Consider the following 18927-nt stretch of genomic DNA (forward strand, 5'->3'; position numbering starts at 1 on the left):
TGAAAGAGCTTTAAAGTCTGCACATAGCCGGTCACAGTTCCAAGGTGGTTGTTATGAAGACAAAAAGTAAAATTAATTTTGCTCTGCACGCAAATCATGATCACTGGCTCTGCTCCAGGGCTTTGAAGCCTATCCAACTGCTCCTTGGCTGCTCCCAGAATGGTTCCCAAAAAATTATGTACATGATTCCACCCACGTGCCCAATGTCTGGAGCATATTGTTTCTGTGGGGAAAAGTTCTTACCTGCCTTTCTCTCGGATTATGTCCAGTTGGAAGATATAGGCCTCATTATTGAATTCCCTTTTCCTTGCATGGCTAACCACATCTTCCTTTTGTTATTACAGCACTGCTGCGAATTTTCACTGAACTCACATGAAGCCTTCAACACAAACACTGTAACAAACTTGACCATTTTGAGACTTGATGCACGATCAATTGAACAAAGACTAGAGTTGGATTCAACTGAGGCTTTATTGCTCTAAGATGTGTGGCCTCCCAGAGCAGCTGGCGAAATGGCTGCTGCATGGGGGACACACATATTTATACTCCGCTTACTAGGCGGAGCCAGCAGGCAGGGACTACCAGCGAACCTGTCGTACCTAATAAATGTGTAACAGTGGTTTATCACATTCACCCCCTGTTAAAATTGAGTCCGGCGGGGGTGGTGGAGAACTATATACAGCAATGAATTTATATTTACAATATTTGAGAGTGAAAAAAAAATGTTTTTTGAAGTCCAGTGGACCAGTTAGAGGTTTAACCGGTCCGGGGCCTTGATTTTCCGCTGGGAGCGACATAGTGGCGGCGGCGATATCGATGCTGGGGGACACACAGGACTGGTCCTGGAGCTGCGAGCCAAGTCAGGAGCGACATCCCGGATGTGGACTTCCTGGGGAAGACACAAAGACGTTCATGGGGTGTGTTGTTAGTGGTGGTGCACAGTAGTGACTGAATGGATTGTAGTGCATCAGGGAGGACCTCCTGCCAGCGAGAGGCTGGGAGGTTCCTGGACCATAGGGCCAGTTGGACGGCCCTTCATACCGTCCCGTTCTCTCTCTCTACCTGTCCGTTTCCCCGGGGGTTATAGCTTGCCGTCCTGCTGGAGGCGATACCCCTGCTGAGCAGGAACTGACGTAGCTCATCACTCATGAATGAGGATCCTCTGTCACTGTGGATGTAGGCGGGGAAGCCGAACAGAGCGAAGATTGTGTTGAGGGCTTTGATGACGGTGGTAGACTTCATGTTGGGGCATGGGATGGCGAAGGGGAATCTAGAGTACTCATCGACCACACTGAGAATATACGTGTTACGGTGGGTGGAGGGGAGGGGCCCTTGGAATCCACACTGAGGCGTTCAAAGGGGCGGGAGGCCTTCACCAGGCGCACACGGTCCGGCCGGTAGAAGTGCAGCCTGCACTCAGCACAGACCAGGCAGTTTCTGGTGATTGTCCATACTTCCTTGACGGAGTACGGCAGGTTGCGGGCCTTTATGAAATGGTACAACCTTGTGACTCCAGGGTGATAAAGGCTGTCGTGTAGGGCCCGGAGTCGGTCTACTTGTGTGCTGGCACATGTACCTTGGGATAGGTCGTCTGGGGGCTTGTTGAGCTTACCGGGGCGATACAAAATCTCGTAATTGTAGGTTGAGAGCTCGATCCTCCACCTCAAGATCTTATCGTTCTTGATCTTGCCCCGCTGTGTGTTATTAAACATGAAGGCTACCGACCATTGGTCAGTGAGGAGAGTGAATCTCCTGCCGGCCAGGTAATGCCTCCAATGCCGCACAGCCTCAACGATAGCTTGGGCCTCTTTTTCGACGGATGAGTGCCGAATTTCTGAGGCAGGAAGGGTGCGGGAGAAGAATGCCACGGGTCTGGCTGCCTGATTGAGGGTGGTGGCTCTGGTGACGTCTGATGCGTCGCTCTCTACTTGAAAGGGCAGTGTCTCGTCTACTGCGTGCATCCCAGCCTTGGCGATATCGGCTCTGATACGGGCGCAGGCCTGTTGTGCCTCAAGGGGAAAGTGGGTGGTCTGTATGAGTGGGCGGGCCTTGTCCGCATAGTTTGGGACCCATTGAGCGTAGTATGAGAAGAACCTCAGGCAGCGTTTGAGGGCCTTGGGGCAGTGAGGGTGGGACCTCCATAAGGGGGTGCATGCAGTCGGGATCGGGCCCCAGAACACCGTTCTGGACCACATAGCCGAGGATGGCTATGCAGGTCGTGCTAAACACGCACTTCTCCTTGTTGTAGGTGAGGTTCGGAGAGTAGCGCTGTGAAGAAATCTGGCCAAGTTGGCATCGTGGTCCTGCTGGTCATGGCCACAGATGGTGACATTGTCTTGGTACGGGAAGGTGGCCTGCAAACCGTACCAGAAGACGATTCGGTCCATCTCCCTTTGGAAGACCGAGACCCCGTTAGTGACGCCAAAGGGAACTCTGAGGAAGTGATAGAGGCGACTGTCGGTCTCGAAGGCAGTGTATGGATGGTCCGATTTACGAATGGGGAGCTGGTGGGAGGCGGATTTGAGGTCTACCGTTGAGAAGACCCGGTACTGTGCAATCTGATTGACCATATCAGATATGCGTGGGAGGGTGTACGCGTCGAGCTGTGTGTACCGATTGATGATCTGGCTGTAGTCCACGGCCATTCTGTTTTTCTCCCCAATTTTAACGACTACCACTTGGGCTCTCCAGGGGCTGTTACTGGCCTCGATGATGCCTTCCCGAAGCAGCCGCTGGACCTCGGACGTGATGAAGGTCCTGTCCTGGGTGCTGTACCGTCTGCTCGTGGTGGCGACGGGTTTGCAATCCGTGGTTAGATTTACGAAGAGGGAAGGCGGTTCGACCTTTAGGGTCGTGAGGCCGCACACAGTGAGGGGTGGTAGGGGCCCGCCAAATTTTCGGGTTAGGCTCTGGAGGTTGCACTGCAAGTCCAGGCCTAGTAGTAGGGCAGCGCAGAGGTTAGGGAGGACGTAAAGGCGGAAGCCCTGAATTCTATGCCCTGGACCATGAGTGTGGCCGTACAGTACCCCGGGGTCACAACGGAATGGGTTCCGGAGGCCAGGGAGATTCTTTGGTTGGCGGGGTGTACTGCGAGGGAACAGCGCCTTACCGTATCCGGGTGGATGAAGCTTTCGGTGCTCCCGGTGTCCAGCAGGCAAGAGATCACGTGGCCATTGATTTTCACGCTGGTCGATGTGGTGGCCAGGTTGTGTGGACGAGACTGGTCGATTGTCACTGAGGTGAGTCATGGTCGGTCGTCGCTGACGTCAGATGATGGGGCGATGATGATGAGCCTGGGGCGCCCAGGTCCTGAAATGCTGTCAATGTCCATGTGCCGTGGGAAAGACAAGATGGCGGCATCTCAAGATCTTGAAGGGGGACAAAATGGCAGCGCCCATGGGCCGCAAGTTGCGGGGGTTGGACAAGATGGCGGCGCCCATGGGCCGCACGTGGTCTGAGGGGGGGAAGATGGCGGCGCCCTCTGGCCGCGCGTGGTCTGTCGAGGTGAAGATGGCGGCGCCCACTGGCCGTGCGTGGTCCAGGGGGGTGAAGATGGCGGCGCCCATTGTGCGTAGACTAGGGGGGTGGGGGCGACAGCGGCGACTGCACGGGCCTGGCACACCGTGGCAAAGTGCCCCTTTCTACCGCAAGCTTTACAAAGGGTAGCGCAGGCCGGGCAGCATTGGTGAGGGTGTTTCTGCTGGCCGCAAAAATAGGATCGGGAGCCCCTGACGTCCGATGGCTGGCACGCGGCGCAGGCGTATTGGCTGGGTAAGGCCCCCGCTGGGGCGGCCGTTTGCGGGGTCCACGATGCGTAGCCCACGTGCCCAATGTCTGGAGCACATCGTTTCTGTGGGGAAAAGTTCTAACCTGCCTTTCTCTCGGATTTTGTCCAGTTGGAAGATATAGGCCTCATTATTGGATTCCCTTTTCTTTGCATGGCTAACCACACCTTCCTTTTGTTATTGGAGCACTGCTGCGAATTTTCACTGAACTCACATGAAGCCTTCAACACGAACACTGTGACAAACTTGACCGTTTTGAGACTTCAGGCCATACTTTTACGATATCTGATGCGATTCCAACCTCATCAATTTGTTATTGTTCAAGTACCACTCCTGTATAATTGGCTCCTAAATGTATCCTGCAATTTATGCGCACGTTGTACAAGCTGTGAGATATTTTAACTTGCAGACTAATTATGCTCAATTAGCTGTTTGAGGCGCTCTAATGGTTACAATTCAATCTGGCTCAATTAACATTGCAATAATTAATCCGTTGATATGGCGGGTGAGTAGAATGGATGGTACTGTATTAGCAAAAGATAAATGTGCCATTTATGCGGTTGACTTTTTCTAGATCATATACTTCAGTAATGTATGTAGATGACTATTATTTCACTATTGCAGGCAAATTACTTTGAGCAAGCTATATTTCAGAAGTATTGACATCAAAGGACAATGTAATAAAAAGACAGTTGCCCTTTAATTTTGCACAGCGAGAACCATTGTCCTTTCTGTTATTCACTGGCATGGGTTTGAAACCCAGGAGAGCTCAATTTCTTTTGAAGCTTTTAAAATATGTTCATTTTCTGCAACCATGCTCAGTAAATGTCGAAAGCTGGCAGCGGTGAGGAGTTCGAGGATGCAAAATGCCTGAATGCACGTGGTGCCTTTTTAAGAATTAGTGGATGGATTGTCCGGTTCCCCCAGGCGCCGTTCGCTGGCGGCGGGATTCTCTCTTCCCCTCATGTGTCAATGGGATTCCCCATTGAAGCCATCCCACACTACCAGAAATCCACGGGCAGTGGGGGGCGCTCTGCCGGTGGGAACAGAGGCCGGGATTCTCCGACACCGCGCCAGGTCGGAGTGTTTCAATGTGTTTCAATTCAACCCTGTGTACTCACTGAGTGTCTCCACTGGAAAGAGGCTGAGCATGTGTGATGTGTCCTTTTATATGGTTGGTGTAATGCCCTCCTGTGGTAGTGTCACCTCTGTGTGTATCGTGAATGCCCATTGCTCGTGTCCTATCTTACTGACCTATTGGTTGAATGTCTGTGTGTCATGATGTTTCTGGTGCTCCCACTAGCGTCCAGATAGGTGTAGTGTGTTCACATTAACCCCTTGTGTATTTACAGTGATGGATATCACCACAGTATTTATGCAAATTCCCATTTTAAGGACAATTATGGGTCTACGGGTGCAATCTAGCAGACCTGTTAGCTGCTGGCGCAAATCCTATAATGGCTGCCAAATCTTGTCAGTGGCCAAAAATGGGATTTCCTATGGCGAGATCTCAGTGTGGGATCTTCCCCAACCCGCCGGTGACTTAATATGGGCGATGGCTGGGCATTGCCCGTGGCAGTACCACTGATAAAGCTAGAAAAGTATAAGTGACAATTTATTGTGCCTGTTCGTGAATGGACGAGATAGCAGATGGAGTATAATACAGGGGAATGTGAAGTTATTTGCTTTGGCTGTAAGAATAAAGAAGCAAAATAGTTTTGAAAAGCTGAGAAACTTGTAAGTGTTGATAGTCAAAGAGACTTGGGTTTTCTGATGCAAGGAACATAGAAAGTTAGCATGCAGGTGCAGTAAGCAATTATTAAGGCAAATAGCATGTTGGCCTTCATTGCAAAGGGATTGGGGTACATGTTCTGTAAGGGGTTACGATGAGTCCACATCGAATAGACGAACCAAAAACTTACTTTATTTTACAATAGCTATTATTTACAGCTCCAGTCGTTCCTTACTGGGTCTTCTCTTGTCGGTGACTTACTGGCCGACTCTACTTATACAAAGACAAGTATTGTTAAGGGACCTCGGCCCCTTATCGGGCAAGCTCGTATTCTGCAAGATCCACGGCTGCATGCCCTTTGGGCCGGGTAGTGCCCTGATGCTGCCGATGCCACCTGGAAGTGCCAGCCTGGTGCCCTGGCAGTGCCACTTAGGTGCCAGTTGGCATGGGCACTGCCAAGCTGGCGTTTTTTGCGTGTATGCGTGATTGGGCTGGGGGTTCCCTGGGTGGCTGTGTGGGGACCTCCCATAGTGCATTTGGGCTGGTGGGGTAGTTGGGGGCCTCGGAGATCGGGACACCATTAAAAAAAGCCGTCCTGATCTCTCGCTGCACTGGGGAGTTCCGGCGAGCGGAGCTCCCCACTGTACAAAATAGGGATATGTGCAGCCTCAGCCACGCGTTCCTTGCTGAGGCCCCTTATCAAACCTGAGTCGCATTGTATAGCCATGTGTTTCTTGGTGCTGCGAGCGCTGGGCAACATGCGGTTAAACGTGCCCGCTGTGGGACTTTGTTCCCAATGAGATGAATCGCGCCCGTAGTCACAAATAAACACAATATCAACTGTCTCAGATTGTGAATATGTAGGAAACTATGATGAATTTTCATTACCAATGTCCGACTAGCACCAGCAACCTACTTGGAAAAGCGTTGGGACACAAGCTCTCTATGCCTGTGCTGATATGCATTGCATGAAACAGTGCTGATCATTTTCTAAAGACAGTTGACAGCGAATGCAAAGTGTTCATTGGAATAATCAATTTCGACACAGCAGAGAAGCGGGATGGACAAAGGTGGCACGGAAGACAATTTGCAAGTAATGCCTAACTCATGCACGGGAGCACTAGCTCAGTGGGACGGATTCCCGTCTCGGAGTCAGAAGGTTGAGGGTTCAAGTTCCACGGCAAAGGTTTGATCAAGAAGTATCTACTGATACTCATGAACCCCTGAAAGGGTGCTGCACTGTCTAGAAGTGCCATCATTTGGATCAGGCATTAAACTGAGGTCCTGTCGCCGCTCTCAGCTGGATGTAAGAGATCTCATTTGGATGAAGAACATGAAGGTTCTTCCTGGAGTCCAAGCCAATATTTATCCCTCAGATCAATTAACATCGCTAAAACTGATTGATCTGGTCATTACCACATTATCGTCTGTGAGGTTACCCTGCATGTTTCCCACATTACAATATTTCAAAAGAACTTCAATGGCTGTTAAAGGCATTGGAGTGTTATGAAAAGCAAATTATAAATGAAAGCCTTTCTTTATTCCTAATGCCCCTGTGTTATAATTTGACTGCTCCTGGTGAAAAACTGATACTGGGAATCCCACTTCTACCTGTACCAGATGGCCTGAGGAACCTTTTCAAGATAGATTGCATTCTGCTGCACTACTCGAACCAAGTACAGTATAAGTAATAGAAGACAGGAATGTGAGAAGGAAATTTTTGAAACCATGGCCGGGATTCTCCCCTACCTGGCGGGGCGGGGGGTCCCGGCGGGACGGAGTGGCATGAACCACTCCCCCCCCCCCCCCCCCCCCCCCAGGACCCCAGAGCCCGCCCGCGCCGCCAATCAGGTAGGTGTTTTGATTCCCGCCGACGGGAGAGGCCTGTCAGCAGCGGGACTTCGGCCCATCGCGGGCTGGAGAATCACCGCGGGGGCCCGCCGACCGGCGCGGCGCGATTCCCGCCCCCGCCGAATCTCAGGGGTCGGAGAATTCGGGACACGGCGTGGGCGGGATTGACACCGGCCCCGGGCGATTCTCCGACCTCCCGAGGGGTCGGAGAATTCCGCCCATGAACTGAGAGAGAGAGAGAGAGAGAGACAGCTAGTTTCACCCTAATATAGGCTTATCTGATGTGCCGATGCCCTGGGTTCTAACCTATTCGCCTTGGAGACCCCAGGCGATCGCTATTCAGTTCTGCTGGTCTCCATAAACGGGGACCAGATGGAATGGCACTGGGGGGGAGGGGGGGGGATCTCCCAGGGGTCGGAGGCTCCCAAGTGGTTGCCCTCTGGGCAGGGTGGTATCCTGGCACTGCTGGTGCCACCTGGGCCCCTTGTCAGTGCCAGCCCAGCACCCTGGCATTGCCGCCTGAGTGCCTGCCTGGCACTGCCATGGTGTCCAGGTGACACTGCCAGGTGGCAGGAGTAATCCCAGGGTGATCGGCTGGCATTTTGTTTCCACGCTGGGGATCGGGCGTGGAGGTGCCCTACCCGTGTGAGGAACCCCTTATTAGGCGAGTTGGGGCTTTGTGGGGTCCTGTCCGGGTTTGGGGGGGGGGGGGGGGTGTCGAGACATCAGGATGCCATTTAAAAATGGCACTGAGGAGTTCTGGTGAGCGATGCCGTTTAGCGCAGGAAATGGGACTCTGCGCGGCCTCAGCCTGGCGTTTCCCACTGAACACTGAACAACCAGGAACACTACAGACAGTTACCCGCAGATCCAACCAAGGAACACATCCGCCAACTCAACAGACTGATCAGGACCTTGGATCCAGACCTTCAGAGCACCCTACGTGCTCTCATCCCATATACTCCCCGCATTGGAGATCTCTACTGCCTCCCGAAAATACACAAGGCCAACACACCAGGCCGTCCTATCGTTTCAGGCAATGGGACCCTGTGTGAGAACATCTCAGGCCACATCGAGGGCATCCTGAAACCCATCGTACAGGGTACACCCAGCTTCTGTCGCGACACGACGGACTTCCTACAGAAACTCAGCACCAATGGACCAGTTGAACCAGGAACATTCCTCGTCACAATGGATATCTCGGCACTCTACACCAGCATCCCCCATGACGACGGAATTGCTGCAACAGCCTCAGTCCTCAACACCGACAACTGCCAATCTCTAGACGCAATTCTGCAACTCGTCCGCCTCATTCTAGATCACAACGTCTTCACCTTCGACAACAAATTCTTCATCCAGATGCATGGAACAGCCATGGGGACCAAATTTGCACCTCAATATGCCAACATCTTCATGCACAAGTTTGAACAAGACTTCCTCACCACACAGGACCTGCAACCGATGTTATACACCAGATACATCGATGACATTTTTTTCCTTTGGACCCACAGCGAAGAATCACTGAAACGACTACACGATGAGATCAATAAATTCCATCCCACCATCAGACTCACCATGGACTATTCTCCAAATTCTGTTGCATTCTTGGACACACTCATCTCCATCAAGGACGGTCACCTCAGCACTTCGTTTTACCGCAAGCCCACAGACAACCTCACGATGCTCCACTTCTTCAGCTTTCACCCGAAACACATTAAAGAAGCCATCCCTTATGGACAAGCCCTCCGTATACACAGGATCTGCTCAGACAAGGAAGAGCGTAACAGACACCTACAGATGCTGAAAGATGCTCTCGTATGAACGGGAAATGGCGCTCGACTCATCGATCGACAGTTCCAACGCGCCACAGCAAAAAACTGCACCGACCTCCTCAGAAGACAAACACGGGACACCACTGACAGAGTACCCTTCGTCGTCCAGTACTTTCCTGGGGCGGAGAAACTACGACATCTTCTTCGCAGCCTTCAACACATCATCAATGAAGATGAACATCTTGCCAAGGTCATCCCCACACCCCCACTACTGGCCTTCAAACAACTGCGCAACCTCAAACAAACCATTGTTTGCAGCAAATTACCCAGCCTTCAGAACAGTGACCACGACACCACACAACCCTGCCAGGGCAATCTCTGCAAGACATGCCAGATCATCGACTTGGATACCACCATTACATGTCGTAACACCACCCACCAGGTACGCGGCACATACTCGTGCGGCTCGACCAATGTAGTCTACCTCTTACGCTGCAGGAAAGGATGTCCCGAAGCGTGGTACATTGGCGAGACCATGCAGACACTGCGACAACGAATGAACGGGCATCGTGCGACAATCACCAGGCAGGAATGTTCCCTTCCAGTCGGGGAACACTTCAGCAGTCAAGGGCATTCAGCTTCTGATCTCCGGGTAAGCGTTCTCCAAGGCGGTCTTCAGGACACGCGACAACGCAGAATTGCCGAGCACAAACGTATAGCTAAGTTCAGCACCATGAGTGCGGCCTCAACAGGGATCTTGGATTCATGTCGCATTACATTCACCCCCCACCATCTGGCCTGGACTTGCAAAATCCTACCAACTGTCCTGGCTTGAGACAATTCACACCTCTTTAACCTGTGATTATCCCTCTCTCTGGATCTGTAATGATTTGATTACCTGCAAATGCTCGCATTCCAAGCATTGTCCAGCATCTCTGACTTTATCTATATAAATGTTTCTGGAACATACCTCGCCATTCACCTGAGGAAGGAGCAGTGCTCTGAAAGCTCGTGTTTGAAACAAACCTGGTGGACTTTAACCTGGTGTTGTAAGACTTCTTACTGTGCTCACCCCAGTCCAACACCGGCATCTCCACATCATGTTTCCCTCTGAAGCCCCAGATTGTAACAAAGTCCCAACTGATAGCTTGGTGTTTCTCTGCGCTGTGAGCGCCGGGAAACACCCGTCTAAACACGCTGGTTACGGGACTCTGTTGCAATCTGATTAGGTCACGCCCTGTGTTATTTGGGCTGTGCTTTATGGGAGAATATGTTTTAACTGCTAAATTAACCAATCCAATATATTCCATTTACATTCAGAATTAATACTTAATGTTGCTTTGTTAAACAGCCACAGAGCTGTAAATCTGTGAAAGGTTGAAGAAGAATAGAGAGAACATTACGGTCTTCACATTTTGATTTTGTTACATTGCAAACACTTGCATTATGCATTGTTCCTTTGTCAGTGGGATTTCCAGAGACGAGCAATAAAATCCATTCCTGTCACTGACACAGCTTCACAGCACAGAGTGTGTTTACCCTTTCTATTGGGATTTGACTGAAATAATATTTTATTTTCAACCTCAAATACCTTAATTTGAGATATTGAATTTTGATAGATAGAAGCAACCTAGTATTTTCCATGTATGGAAAGTTCTTCATTTTAAAGTCACCTTGAGACAAAACTAGCAGGTTTGTAATTGAAAGATTACTTCATAATTCCTCTACAGCCATGATTTTAATTGCAGACTTGCAATGTGACCACATTTTAGCAATAAAAGCCCAACAATGACTACAGTTCAAAAGTACTTCAATGGTGGTGTTATTCTGTCTTGCTTTGTTTTACTGCTACTTGATATGAAGTCTAGTTTGGGGAGGAGCATGATTTTGTTTGGGAATGGTTGCAAAAGGGGCAGCACGGTAGCATTGTGCATAGCACAACTGCTTCACAGCTTCAGGGTCCCAGGTTCGATTCCGGCTTGGGTCGCTGTCTGTGCGGAGTCTGCACATCCTCCGCGTGTGTGCGTAGGTTTCCTCCGGGTGCTCCGGTTTCCTCCCACAGTCCACAGATGTGCAGGTTAGGTGGATTGCTAAATTGCCCTTAGTGTTGGGTGGGGTTACTGGGTTGTGGGGATAGGTTGACCTCCTTGGGTAGGGTGCTCTTTCCAAGAGCCGGTGCAGACTCGATGGGCCGAATGGCCTCCTTCTGCACTGTAAATTCTATGAGAAAAAATATTTTCTTGCACACTCAATGTACTAAAAAGGATAAAAGTCACCATAGTCCCAGATGACCATTGGCTGCTTTCGCCTTTGAGGGAGAGAGCTGACTGGTGGAGATTTAACCTGAGGATCATCACACCTCCGGTGAGGGGCAAAGGTGAGAAGCAGGGCCTTCATGAATAACCTCAGTCGGTACGGGAATTGAACCCACGCGCTGCCCTCAAAGGGTGCTAGAATTCTTTGAGGAAGTAACAAGGAACTTAGGAAAAGGAGAACCAGTGGATGTGATCTATTTAGATTTTCAGAAGGCTTTTGACAAGGTGCCATAGAGATGGCTCTTAAATAAGTTAAGAGCACATGGTGTTAAGAGTAAGATACTGCCCTGGATAGAGGATTGGCTGACTGCCAGAAGGCAGAGAGTGGGGATAAAGGGGTCTTTTTCAGGATGGCAGCGGTGACTAGTGGTTTACCTCAGGGGTCGGTGCTGGGACCACAACTTTTCACAATATACATTAATGATCTGGAAGAAGGAACTGAAGGCGCTGTTGCTAAATTTGTAGATTATACAAAGATATGCAGAAAGGCAGATAGTATTGAGGAAGCAAGGGGGCTGCAGAAGGATTTGGACAGGCGAGGAGAGTGGGCAAAGAAGTGGCAGATGGAATACAATGTGGAAAAGTGTGAGGTTATGCACTTTGGTAGGAAAAATGGAGGCATAGACTATTTTCTACAGGGGAAAAGGCTGAGGAAATCAGAAGCACAAAGGGAATTATGAATCCTAGTTCAAGATTCTCTTAAGGTTTACATGCAAATTCAGTTGGCAGTTAGGAAGACAAATGCAATGTTAGCATTCATGTCAAGAGTGCTAGAATACAAGAGCAGGGATGTACTTCTGAGGCTGTATAAGGCCTATAAGGAGTATTGTAAGCAGTTTTGGGCCCCGTTTCTAAGGAAGGATGTGCTGGCCTTGGAAAGGGTCCAGAGGATGTTCACAAGAATGATCCCTGGAATGAAGAGCTTATCATATGAGAAGCGGTTGAGGACTCCAGGTCCATACTCTTTGCTGGAGTTCAGAAGGATGAGGGGGGAATCCTATTGAAACTTACAGGATACTGAGAGGTCTAGATAGAGTCAACATGGATAGGATGTCTCCACTAGCAGAAAAAACTGGACCCCGAGGGCACAGCCTCAGACTGAAGGGACGATCATTTAAATCAGAGATGAGGAGGAATTTCTTTAGCCAGAGGGTGGTGAATCTGTGGAACTCTTTGATCAATAAAGGGGATCAGGGGTTCTGGGGATAAGGCAGGAAAATGAGAATGAGACACATATCAGCCATAATTGAATGGCGGAGCAGACTCGATGGGCCGAATGGCCTAATTCTGCTCCTATGTCTTCTGGTCTTCAGGCTAAGCCCGTAAACCAAGGCCTCGTCCGCCTCATCAATATGAGATAAAAGATAGGGCACTGAAGACAAGGAGGGGAGCTTTTCTTGGACCCAGGTCAACATTTATCCCCCAACCAACAACTCAAACCCAGATTATTTAGTCATTTATCTCACCGTTGTTTGTATGGAGATGAATTGCCGTGTGCCTCCACTGCAACAGTGACGACAGTTCAAAGGTACTTCAATGACTGTGAAGTGCTCTGGGACTTCCTCAGACATGACAGGTGTTATATAAATGCAAATTCTGGCATCTTTTCTTAAGGCAGCGTGCATGCACACCCATCAATTCCAGCAGCAGCTCACACACCACTGATCACAGCAGAGCTGGCAATTTTAAATTGAATAGAAAGCCTGCCCATTTTAAACATGTGCTCGAAAAGGTTCGAAAAGACTTGCAGCACGCTAATTATGCCTTAATTCCTTCACCGCTATGACAAACCGCCATGATTAAAATAGGGTTAATTTGCGCCAATGAACAGGTTACAGCCCTCAGATCGCAGCACTGAGTTCAACCACTTTCGACTGTGATCTTTCTCCTCCGTCTTAACCCATTTTTTATATCCCGCACATTTTTGTCTCAATGCAAACCCCCCCCACAACACCCCCCCCCCCCCCCCCCGGCCGGCACCTGGTCATCCATCACTTGTTCTTACGATTGCTACACGTCTGTTGCAGTCTCTTCCAGCTACAGTACAATATCTGACAAATTTTCCCTCTCAGTTCTGATTTATTTTATTCATTTTATTTATCGTTTTACAAGTTCGGCGGGGGGGGGGGTTATTTGATAAAATTTCACAGGAAAAAAATGCAGAACTTTGGACAGATGGAGACTCCATACTTTCCGACACAGGAAGGCTTCACCTTCATCCAACAGGTTCCATTGGAGGAGCGTGTACGAGGGCCAAAGGGACCCAAAACCATTTCCTCCATTTTTATCAGCAGCAAACAAGGTAAGAGAAAATGGTGGGTCGCGCAGGTCGGCCGGCGTGGGTCGCGAAGGTCGGCCAGGTTGGGTCCCGCAGGTTGGCCGGTTGGTAAAAATGGGTCCCCGGAAAAAAAGTTTGAAGAACACCGCTCTATCACACTCCCTGGATTGTGCATTGTAGATGGTGGACAAATTTATGGTGGGTGGGTGGGAGGGGAGGTGGGGGGGGGGGGGGGGGGAGGTGAAGGGGTGAGCTACTCATCACAGAACCCACAGCCTCTGGGCGGGGACAAGGCCCGGCAGTGGGATCTACTGTTTCCGCCATTGTCAATGGGACTTCCCGTTGACAGGCACCCCTCATCGCCAGGAAACCCATTAACCGTAGTGGGACCGGAATTTCCCGCCGGCGTGAACAGCCGGTAAATCACGCCCTCTGACCCGTTCTTATTGCCATTGTATTTATATTGACAAAGCTGGTTCAGTTAAGTTTCTGGTCAATGATAACCCACAGATTTTTGATGGTGGTGGATTCAAGGGGCGATGATTGAATTTCTCATGGAGATGATCATTGGGCACGATCTATCAGCCTCACCGCACCCCAGCCGCAAGATTTACCGGCCTTGTCACGCCTCGCAAGATCTAACGAGATCTCGGGACGTGTCGCAATCTGGATCCTGCCCATTGAGATCGGGACCGAGATTTACATTTTCAAGTGAGCAGTGTCACTTGAATATGTCTGCGCCGGATCTACCCAGGACCCGGGACCTAACAACCTCGCCTCGGAGACCCTGCGCGGGCACCATTTAGCACCGGTTTCCACAAACATGGACCAGGCGTACCACCACTGGGGGGGGGGGGGTCTCCCAAGCAATCAGAGCGGTTGGTCCCCGGGAAGGGTGGTACCCTGGCACCCTCAATGCCACCAGGGCACTGCAGCACTGCCAACCTAGCACCCTGGCAGTGCCACCTGGGCACCCTGGCAGTGCCTCCTGGGTGATACACTGGCACTGCCAAGGTGCCCAAGTGGCACTGCAAGGCTGCCAAAAGCAATGCCAGGGTGCCAAGCTGGCCATGCCAAGGTGCTCAGGTGGCATCATGCTGGGGATCAGGCCCTTATGAGGTGGGGTGTGGGGGCTTGGTGACCCAATTATTAGTGAGTTGGGGCATTGTGGTAGGTCCGGAGGCCGCGGTGGTGGTGCTTGTTAAATGCAGGAAATGGGACTAAATGCATCCTCGGCGGGGTGTTCGTCACTGAGACCCAGAATGAAGAAGGGTCCCGTTTAATATCGTGATCGTTCTCGGCTCTGCCAGCGCCAGGAAACACCCGGCTAAATGCGCTTGACAAGGGACTCTGTTTCATTTCCGTTAAATGTGCCCATCGTCTGGCATTTCTGTGACATGAAGATCATTTGCCACTTATCAGTCCAGGCCCAAACATTGCCAAGGTCTTGACGCACATGGGCATGGACTATTGAACCAACAATATCTTCAACTAAGAAGCCAGCAAAGCTTAATGTTTTGCCTGAAAGCAGAATGCAATGTGAAATAGTAACAGCTAAATTTGCAACTGTTTTTGATGAGAGCAAAGTTTAATTAGTGATGCTGGAGCAACTAATGTAGGAGGCTCAGCTTGGTGGGTGAATACAGGGAACATAACTAGCTTTGATGTCTGTTTAATGCCCCACATTGTTTCGATCACATAGACATCCGCGAGGATACAGTGCACTGTTGCTAATGACTCTGAAATCCCGAGACCTCTGATTAACTTTGCTCAGAAAATTTCAGCCAAAATCAACCTGAAAGATGGAATCAAAGCTACTTTTCAGTTCTAAAACAGCACCATCAATCATTCAGAATGTTAAAGAAGGTCTCTTTAGATCACGGTTTCTGCAATTTTAATTATTTTGATTGGCACACTCAGCTGAGATTTTTATAATTATGTGTCAAATCTGTTTGCTAGAACAATTCTTAAATTGGCTATGCTTAATGAAACAACAAAGGCAATTAGTGGCACAGTAATAAATTGTTGGAATGACCTTTAAAGGTTATGGAAACTTTTCACCAATGATATGGGAAAAACCACCTGAACACAGAAGACGGGGCAAAACTAGAGGAATGAATAACTCCTGCGTTGATGTGAGAATTATAGAGGACACCGCAACGAGGTGAGGCAGGTACCCAGTGTAAGCATGATGCTAGAATCTTGGAAAATGGACAAGAAATTTGGTGCAGACTAACACTTGACTGCAAGCTTCTCTCAATCAGGGAATTTCACTCTCTTTGTGTTGAGGGAGCTGACTCTCTGCAAGAATTCATGTCTTGCCAACAACTTACAAGAAGGATTGCGACTGATGATGGATGTCCACTGGGACATTCATTGCTTAGACTATCCAACTCTCCTGACTTCATTACAATTGCTCAGCTATTATTCTGTTTCTTTCTAACCTTTTGCAAGTGGGGAATAATGTTCATGAACAAAATGTGGAGCAGCATGATAGAGATGAACGACATTGGCTCGCAAGCTATGAGCCCTACAATAATAGTAATTATTGTGGCAAATACTTACCACCGCCTAATTATGGGTTGTCATTTATTTACAGGTCTGAGGAGAAGGACTGACTCATACACCAATTGAAACTTGCATAATGAATTTTCTTAACCATGTGTGTGTGAGGTACATTCTGCAAACAAAGATGTGACTATCCTGGGTGCAGTTGATAAGTAGGATCTGCATGTTTTCAGTCAAAGTACAAAGTTGTTCAGTTTAACTGGACAAACAAAATATGTTTGCTCACCATAGAAATGAATGACAAATCCCTGTTGATATCCAAACACGTTGCTTGCTGGATCAGTTTGGAACTGGATGGTGACATCTGCCATGGTTGTGTACAGTTTGAACGGACGATGGGTCCCTGAATACTGGCCCAATATTCTGGCTGTTAGATCATCCCCGTCATAAAAAGTGAGAACATCATTCCTTCCCATGTTTAACCTGTAGAAGGGACACAGTTGTCAGTCACATGTGAGGTCAAGACCTTCTCAGACAAGTGAATGGAAATTTCAGTGCACTGCTAGGTGTGATCACAACAAACAAATGGTATTAAGGCAGTAATGAAGGCGTGGGTTGAAGATCCAAGAGATTATTACTGTTGCTTTGAGGGTGTTATGATCAACATGGAGGCTGTTAACTTTTAAGAAGAAATCAGAAATTCCAGTTAATAGCTGAAGGATGTCACCATCCAGACACAACAAGGTTTCATGTTTTGAGCCAATTATTGGAACAAAAGATGAAAGGCTCTACTGACTAAACACCATCTCTGTCAGCAACTTATGCTTTAAGCTACAGAATAGAACTTTTAACGCAACCTAAACAATTCACCATTACGCTGAATGGATATTAAATTCTCCTATAATATATCCAATATGATTCTTAGCTCCTGAGGATTTACTTGCTATCTTTTCCTTTCTTGGTAATCATGTTTGACAAATTTGCGCAAATTATTTGAGGATGTAACAGTGGGTAGATAGAGGGAAATCTGTCGATGTAATATATTTAGATTTCCAAAAGACATTTGAAAAGGTGCTGCATAAGAGGCTGGGGCATGAAGTAAAAATCCATGGAGTTGGAGGAAGTGTGTTGGCGTGGATTGAAAACTGGGGGCTGAATTCTCCGTTTTTGGGACTACGTCCCCACACCGTTGTGACAACTGTGGTCTTTTCAAAAGGTCACAGATTCACAGCCGTGCAGGCGGCTAGCAGGCAGCAGTCGTGGAGCTCGTTGCTCCAGCTGCCAATACGGCCCCCCCGCACATCCGGGTCAGAGGCCGCGCCACCATGCTCCATGGCAGACTCAGCAAGTGGACCTGGAGCGCTGATATAGTCCCCCGATCAGCCGCTTGCCCGAGCCGGACCACCTGCACATGTAGCTCCCCAGTCCCAAATGAGGCCACACCGCTCTCCGATTGGCCCGCCCCCGACTGTGGCGCCTGTGGACTGAGTCTCGTGAGTTTCCCGAACGGCAGGAACACATTATAAATACGCCGTCGATAATTTGGCCGGTTGGAGACAGAGAATAGTGAGGCGGTGGATACTCGGCTTTTCGGGGGGGGGGGGGGGGGGGGGGGGGGTTGGAGAATCGCGGAACCATCGCCATTCCCAATTTCGTGCGGGAAAACGGATTCTCCGCCCGGTCGCCGAACGCGATTTTGGTGTCGGGGTGCGGAGAATCCAGCCCTGGCTGTCACATAGAAAGCAGAGAGTTGGAATAAATGGGTCCTTTTTACAGTGTAAAGATGTAACTAGTGGAGTACCGCAGGGATCAGTTCTTGGCCCGCAGTTGTTCACTATTTACATTAGTGACCTGGAGGAAGACTGTAAGGCTTCCAAATTTGCTGATGATATGAAAATAGGTGGTAGGGCATGTTGTGATGAGGGTATTGTGATTCTGCGCTGGGATACAGATAGATTGGGTGACTGGGCGAGTCATACATTTCGGTAGGAGGAATCAAAAGGCAGCTTATTATATAAATGGAGAGAGACGTCAGGTGAGTGAAGTGCAGAGGGATCTAGGTGTTCCTCTGCATTTTCTTAAGGTTAATGATTCTCTTAAGGTTAATGTGCAGGTTCAGTCGGCAGTTAAGAAGGCAAATGCAATGTTAGCATTCATGTCAAGAGGGCTAGAATACAAGACCAGGGATGTACTTCTGAAGCTGTAAAAGGCTCTGGTCAGACCCCATTTGGAGTACTGTGAGCAGTTATGGGCCCTGTATCTAAGCAAGGATGTGCTGGCTTTGGAAAGGGTCCAGAGGAGGTTCACAAGAATGATTCCTGGAATGAAGAACTTGTTGTATGAGGAACGTTTGCGGACTCTGGATCTGTACTCGTTGGAGTTTAGAAGGATGAGAGGGGATCTAATTGAAACGTCCAAGATACTGCGAGGCCTGGATAGAGTGGACGTGGAGAGGATGTTTCCACTTGTAGGAAAAACTAGAACCAGAGGACACCATCTCAGATTAAAGGGACGATCCTTTAAAACAGAGGTGAGGAGGAATTTCTTCAGCCAGAGGGTGGTGAATCTGTGGAACTCTTTGCCGCAGAAGGCTGTGGAGGCCAATTCACTGAATGTCTTTAATTCAGAGATAGATAGGTTCTTGATTAATAAGGGGATCAGGGGTTCTGGGAAGAAGGCAGGAGAA

General features: G+C 49.2%; 1 protein-coding gene across 3 annotated transcripts in view; it reads right to left on the reverse strand.

The window, feature by feature from the left end:
- The window catches only part of sez6b (seizure related 6 homolog b), a 1051857-nt gene that overhangs the window by 86493 nt on the left and 946437 nt on the right, over positions 1–18927 (reverse strand). For all 3 annotated transcript variants that reach the window (XM_038814277.1, XM_038814276.1, XM_038814278.1), the window contains one exon: positions 16528–16724. In XM_038814277.1, the coding sequence (XP_038670205.1) occupies positions 16528–16724 (197 nt within the window). The remainder of the gene's footprint in view (positions 1–16527; positions 16725–18927) is intronic.

Source organism: Scyliorhinus canicula, chromosome 12 (genome assembly GCF_902713615.1).
Source record: "Scyliorhinus canicula chromosome 12, sScyCan1.1, whole genome shotgun sequence".
Classification (NCBI taxonomy): domain Eukaryota; kingdom Metazoa; phylum Chordata; class Chondrichthyes; order Carcharhiniformes; family Scyliorhinidae; genus Scyliorhinus; species Scyliorhinus canicula.